The sequence below is a fragment of the Mizuhopecten yessoensis genome, unplaced genomic scaffold, assembly GCF_002113885.1.
Source record: "Mizuhopecten yessoensis strain PY_sf001 unplaced genomic scaffold, ASM211388v2 scaffold2401, whole genome shotgun sequence".
Taxonomy (NCBI): domain Eukaryota; kingdom Metazoa; phylum Mollusca; class Bivalvia; order Pectinida; family Pectinidae; genus Mizuhopecten; species Mizuhopecten yessoensis.
The window spans coordinates 96169-103354 of NW_018404528.1; the positions used below are offsets into that span (position 1 = coordinate 96169).

The 7186-nt window shown below is 33.8% G+C and overlaps 1 protein-coding gene across 12 annotated transcripts in view; it reads right to left on the reverse strand.

Annotated features, from left to right (window-relative positions):
• The window catches only part of LOC110445884 (doublecortin domain-containing protein 2-like), a 102115-nt gene continuing 94929 nt past the window's right edge, over window positions 1–7186 (reverse strand). For 9 of the 12 annotated variants that reach the window (XM_021490716.1, XM_021490721.1, XM_021490718.1 and 6 more), the window contains one exon: window positions 871–1518. In XM_021490716.1, coding sequence (XP_021346391.1) covers window positions 1429–1518 — 90 coding nt within the window. In that variant the 3' untranslated portion in view covers window positions 871–1428. The other 3 variants (XM_021490727.1, XM_021490724.1, XM_021490723.1) reach the window with 2 other exon arrangements.

Genomic DNA, 7186 nt, shown 5'->3' on the forward strand with positions numbered 1-7186 from the left:
ATTCATCACAATTTTACAGCATAAATTATAGGGGGAAAAAACGTTTTAACATAGACACTCGGCGAGATAAAGCTCCATGGATACTGCATAATTGCAATCCGAATGAGCGCAGTACTTATAGGGATGTACACTGGGTTATGTTGTAATCTAGGGTAAAACACATTATTAGTACAAACAATGGTTAGCAATCCAGGGCATTCTCTACTTCAGGAATCGGTCGCATACTTCTCAGCAATCACTACGGATAGGGTGTGTCGAAAGTGTCACTCACAAACCTTTCTTGAGACAGGCTGTTGATGGGGTCTACTTTAAGGAACTCTTCAATTCAATATCTATCATCCTGATTCATTAAGTTTTTATCTCTTGTTCTTTAAACCAGTGACTGTAGCAATAGCTGCGAAAGAATGCTTACTATCTGTCACTGTGTCATTTTGAGGTACCTTCTTTCAGCTTGAAAATAATGCTTACTTATAGTCTTTTTGAGGTCACTTCTTTCAGCTTGAAAACAATGCTAACTTCCTGTCATTATTGGGGACCTTCAAGCTGGAAAACAATGCTAACTTCCTGTCATTATTGGGGACCTTCAAGCTGGAAAACACTGCTGACTGGTACTTTGTCATTTTGAGGACCTTTTAAGACGATAACACAAACCTCCTATGACTCCGAAGACCTTTAAGTTGAGAAGTAACGCTAACTTCCTGAACTAGAGAATTGACACAGTATTAGGGACATACTAAAGAAATACACTGGAATATTGTCATGTGATAGCAGTTGGACTTGTTCCCCTTTGTAAGTTGCCATGGTTACGATGTCTTCACGGCATCGAGACGTACAGTCAAGTGATCACAACATCATCTGGTCACTATGGAAACAAAAAATTCTCTTATAACACACAATGATCACAGCAAAGCAAACGGGCAGGCTAGCGGCCATGGAAGGGTCGGGAGGGGTTAAAACAGACTTGCTCATTTCAACCAAATATCATGACTCTTCAGCCAAAAGTTGGGTGTTTCATACATTTATATGTTAATCACAGTTTTATGAAAGATTCATGAAACTATGATGTTTTTGAAGATTATACAGGGGCAATGTTTTAGAAGATAGATGCCACACAAATCAATTTCATGGTTCAGGAATTGAACCAGGGTACGTAAGCAAGCCGTCAACAGGTAGGAAAAAAGGTTTGATTTCCACAGCAACTCACACGGTTATTACAGTGGAATGGGGTGTATGTCAGGTAACCAAGGGAACAGTTGTTAGAACGAAACAGAATAAATATGTCAACATGAGATTGGTTACTAGGCAACCATAATAATTAAATTATGTTAATGAGGTCAGTCAAACATGAACATGATGAGAGAATATATGGTCAGTCCATGGAATAACTGGCGAAAAAGTCAGAACTGGACGTTGGTCAGTCTGTGTGTACTACGCATGCCTGTTAGTCCCTGGGGCCTCTGAGGAGTGGGGCGGGGTAGAGATGACGGTACTTCCGTTACCCTGATTTATTCCCTCTCCCTGAAACAGGTAGCAAACTCATTAGATGGCTTCAGGTAAAAATGGCCTTCAAAGACTGCATGATTATTATAACAAATCAGAATATTGTTGGATTTTTCTATTTCATATATAACATTATATTACCTGTGATAATGAGCCCAGTTCTTTTTTCTTTTATTTTACAGACTATTACAGATAAATTATTCCTGAATACAACATAGATGAAAGATCAAATTCAGAAATAAGTCAGAACCCAATTTAACCCCATTCCATATACTGGCTATAGGCTTTATCACAGGTACCATGAGACAGTAGCATGATATTATATAACATTTGTCAAATTATTGATATAAATTAAAATGAAATAAATCATTTACAATTAACTTTAATTAATACAATTATAAAACAACTTTAGTAAGAATATATTGAGTCTTTAATAATAAAGTAAGATTTATAAATGATAATTGAATGGACCACATAATCTTGATAAATTCTTAAATGTGATAAAATTGAATAGAAGAAACCCTGAAAAGGCAAATCATTTCTGTTAATGTAAAAAAAGCATTAATGAGTTTGCAAGAATGTTGAAACCTGCAATAAAATCATGCATCTCATTTACCGTAAAGTCAGTTTACATTTGATGTTGAAATCCGAAAAATTGAACATTTTTGTGAAAAGATCCTGTAGCTAACTGTATCAATGTAGAAACCTTATTTATCTCGTGTCACTTGCTTTCCAAAGAAAACGTTTCAATGAAAATACAACTTTGATGAAAAACTGACTGATTTTCTTTGGTTCAATAACACGAAAAATCACTAACATGGAAATCAATGCAAAAATGCTGTCTTCAGACATAAAGGGAACAAGATCATTTGGAAAGATTGCAGTACAGTGTGTGATTAAATTTAAGCCGATAGGAGTTTGAAAATACAGAAATATGTCTAAGTCGAATGTAACAGAATGTCCATAAGGCAAGGTTTTGATAAAGTTTTACCAAAAGATAAACACTCCAGCAAGTAAATCTTTATTTATAGTCGGTACATTTATAACCATGGCAACACAAGCCTTTTAAGGCTTTTACAATCGACTGTATGCTCCGGGGTCGGAGTAACGCCGGACTGTATATAATAAACATTGAAATGCTTTTAATGGTATTACCACACATCTCGGAAAATATTTGTGACTGTACTGGGTTTCATACCATGTAATAAATCTAAGCATTAATTCTGAATTAAGTTTTAAAAAATAAAGGGGGATTACTCTAATACGACATCACAGATATGATGGGTCAGGTAGCATATCTCCTTAATTAAGCTTCACTTTTAATAATTAAGATAATCATAATACGGAACATCAGTAATTTCAACAATAGAAAATTCTTTTTTACGCCATTACCATGAAATGAATTATCTTTAAAGTAAATATTAATGTTCTACTAAATCTTGTCCTTGGTCTTACAAAAACACATTTGGTTCTCACTTAATTTATGTTTCTGTCTCACTGTAATTAATCAAGAAATTAGATACAGTATATCTTTTTTTTTTTAAATTGTAGAGGTTTTTGAGTTTTAAACCCATATTGTGAATGACAACGTATGTATTTTACTGATGTTATTTTACATATATTAATTTTGAAAACCAGAGGGTCTAGACTTATAGAAACCTGTGTGTAACTGTACGAAGTTTTCCCCTGTTAGAACACTAATCTTATTAACACACGTTTATTTAAACTATATTCAAGTTTCTATAAATCTTGTTGTTAATTAAATTAAAATTAACAGTACATGTACTACCACTGTTTTATCAGCCAAGCATAACTACATGTACCAGTGATGAATGCATGCAGCCTTCTCCCTATAGTACGGAGAGGTAACAGGATTTACTTAGGTTCTGTTCTATGCTGCCAGGAAACTATAGCAAATGGCCTCATGTTAATAGGTTTGCTTCTTTTGAAAAAAAACACCCAGAAATGAACAAACAGTTATAGTTCTTATAGCCACAGGTTTGGCTCTATGTGAATAAAAATGTAAACAACGACATACATGTACAAAATGACTAAAATAAGCCCTAACCAAATTATAACAGTATTTTACTGCAATCAATATCTATATGTGTAAAAAAATATTTCAAACAATCACTATGCTAGATCTATTGATATTCTTATTCAAAGGAAAGAAAATTTGGGAAATTAAAGTTTTTAAAAAGAAATTTGTACTTTATTCCGTATTCAAAGGAAAGGAAATTTAGAAATCTCTTAAGGGGAGATAACTACATCTTTCTAAATAAGGAAAAGAATACGGGAACAGAACTTTGTAGAATGAAGAGGGGAGACAACTACATATCTACTCTTGTACACATAATCTTCATTTATTAAATAGCTCTATTACCCAGATGATTTCTTGTTCAAATCTAAATTATCAACCGATTTTTTATTTTTAAATATTTCTCTGTATACATCTGTATACATGCCACCCATGTCTGTGTCTTAATTGTTTCTATTATTTATAAAAGACAAACACATGTAAAATGAATATATACCAAGCAAATTTTACATAAAAATTAATTGATTACAATAATATTTTGTGAGATAAATGTGACAATTTAATGTGCACTGTGCACCAATTATAGCTTGATTCCCCNATGTATGTATACATACGGGGTATATATATATAGCAACGTGACGTGACAGTCAAGGTCACATGACCAGGATCTATAAGTATAGCATTCTACAAGCTGCAGGGTATGTGTTGCTGTCCATTTGTATCACAGCCACAGCCAGCCAGGCGGTTCACAAAATATAATTTCCTTATCATTTACATCATCTCAGAGAAAAAGGACTTTTTAGGATTCAATTCTTGTAATTTTGAAAATTATATCCTCACACCAAAAATTTCCGAAGATATTTTAAAAGAGATATGTGCCATGGCTATAATGTAATTGGTATTCTGATGTTTTCTCCCGTGATCATACTTCTGTGGTCGTAGTGTGATCATACTTCTGTGGTCGTAGTGTTAACAACTTGACTTTTCTTCATATTGTAACATTATACGTTTTTCTCTAGTCTTGTAAAATTGTACTTTTCCCCCATGCATACAGATTTTTTTGTGATAACTGTAGTATTATGACTAATATTTGTCCCCAATGCATTTTATAATATGCATGTATTTTATCTTTTTTAAATTGTAAAATATCAGGTGTTTTTTTTTATATTATTAGACTTCTTCTTTTTTTCATGATTGGAACATACTGATGATTTCTAAAAAAGATTCAATAAGTTAAATAACAAGAGGCCCATGGGCCTTAACGGTCACCTGAGTCCTACAGTATTTATTTTTGTTGTTGAAATATGTACCAATTTGAGTAAAAAATAGTTAAGTATAATGTTAGCCATATTGGATTTCTGATCGACCCGAAAAAAATAACAACACTTTGTCAGGACCATGAGCTGATCAAGCCTACAAAGTTTCAGTTCAATCGGCCTAGCAGAACTTGACTTCAAGTTTGAAATAGTTTTTCAAAATGGTGGTCGTGGTGGCCATATTGGATTTCTGATTGACCCGAAAAATAACAACACTTTGTCAGGACCATGAGTCGATCATTCCTACCAATTTTCAGTTCAATCGGCCCAGCAGAACTTGACTTTAAGTTTGAAATGTAAAATGTTAACGGACGACGGACGAAGGACGAAGACGGATAGCAATAGGTCACTTGAGCTAAAGCTCAGGTGACCTAAAAATTAACTGACTTAAAAAAAATAAAAATGTATTCATTTTTGTCCAATGGAACGTATATTACTGTAGGTAAATACAGGCTACTTAGGACTTTACTTGTATAACCTAGATACTTTCATTTTCTTCAATCAATTTTCAATCAATTAAACTGAATTATAATGCATGTAATATCACAATAAAGATTTACGTAATTTTTTTTAATGTAGCTTTTTTTTTAATCCAACTGGCTGGCTATGGTACTGAATGACAGAGAAATGAGGGTTCTATTGACAGAGATTTTACCTTTACTGCATTTATTATCTCATGACTTCTGAAATATATCCCAGGTACAAAAATCTTAGTAAACATTTAATAAACAAACATGCATAGCAAGGATCGTATTAACAACAGCAAGTCATATGGTATAATTAAACTTAAAACTCCACGAAAAACAACATGATACAAAATAAAGTACTAACAAATCTCTATCATCAATGTACAGACATACAGACAGATATAGGGACACACGGACGGACATAGCAATATCGTATTTACCATAAAATCCTGAAAATTTGAACAGAAAACTCACTCTGTGGACACTCGTATTAAATTTAGGTTCTATTACCTTTTTGAAAAAAAAAATCTAAATTTTATTAGCATGGAAAAATTGTTATGCCTTGGAAAAAACCACTATAATTTATTTCTTGACAACACTTTGCATATACATGTAATAGTGCCTCAAAAAAAAAAAAAACAGGAATGAATTTTGCTAATTACATGATTCTGAATTACTTGAAAAGGAAATTTTTGTTTTTGGCAAGAGACCATAGTGATTTCACTTTGACAGAAGGAAGAAATGGAATACCTGGGGGTAAGTCAATTATTACTTTTCAAATTACTTTAAAGGAACAATTAAATGGAACAGATGTCTCGGTAAACAGGAAAGCATCATTATAAATTAACAAACTTAAAAATGAAAAATGCAAAAATGAAAAATAAATAAAACACATTACCACGGAATTAGATTAGATTGGTATCTAAGTCTGTGATATTACATACCAAAAAGGTGTTAGGTTCCAGGACATATTTCCAGAATACCCCAAAAAATTATACAAGAGGCCCAAGGGCCTTAGCGGTCACCTGAGTTATATCNCTCAGGTGACCTAATAAAAAAATATTTTTATTTTCATCAAAATAGCATCAGTACTTTTAATATATCTATTAAAACTTCAGTGCCCTGATAAAGAGTTTTCATCACTAGTCGAGTGTGGACTGATCAATGTAATGCTTGTTTTAACATTTTAATCGCAGCATGTTTCACGCAACACATCACAATCAAACCTGCCACTTCACATAAACACACACCCTGACTGTTCAACAGTAATTAATCAGCAAAATAGAACACAGCATAGTCCGAATATTCTGACGTTTTATCAACTTTTTTCATATCGGTCTGTCGTCGATTAACGTCGAACTACGGCCCTCTATAATATTCGTGAAATATGCGCCCCGCGCCCGGAGCGCACTTCAAACTGATATTTTGGAAACAAATCGTCACTTTCACACACATGTCGCACATGGATCGAAAGATCTATTCTTTATGCACTAGGTGGTATCAATAACATGTTTCAAAGATCATTACGAACAGTATTTTCCAACGTTTTCTATACCAACCCATGTTTTCAATGGAAATTAGGGCATGAGCAATGTCTCATGACTTGACGAGATCTCGAGTTACCGAAGGTATTTCCCAACGTTATGACGTAGGCCGGCGAGATTTTAGTCACATGGCATTAGAAGGCGGGGCTATCAAAACAAGAGGCCCAGAGGGCCTGTATCGCTCACCTGGATACCTAAGCAATCATGGCAAACTATTCTCCAAATGAGATCAAGGGAATATGTCAGACCCCAAGGCCAATCCTTGTAGCATAGCTATATTAGATGTTTCATGCCCAGCAATTTTATGTATGGTTATGGGGT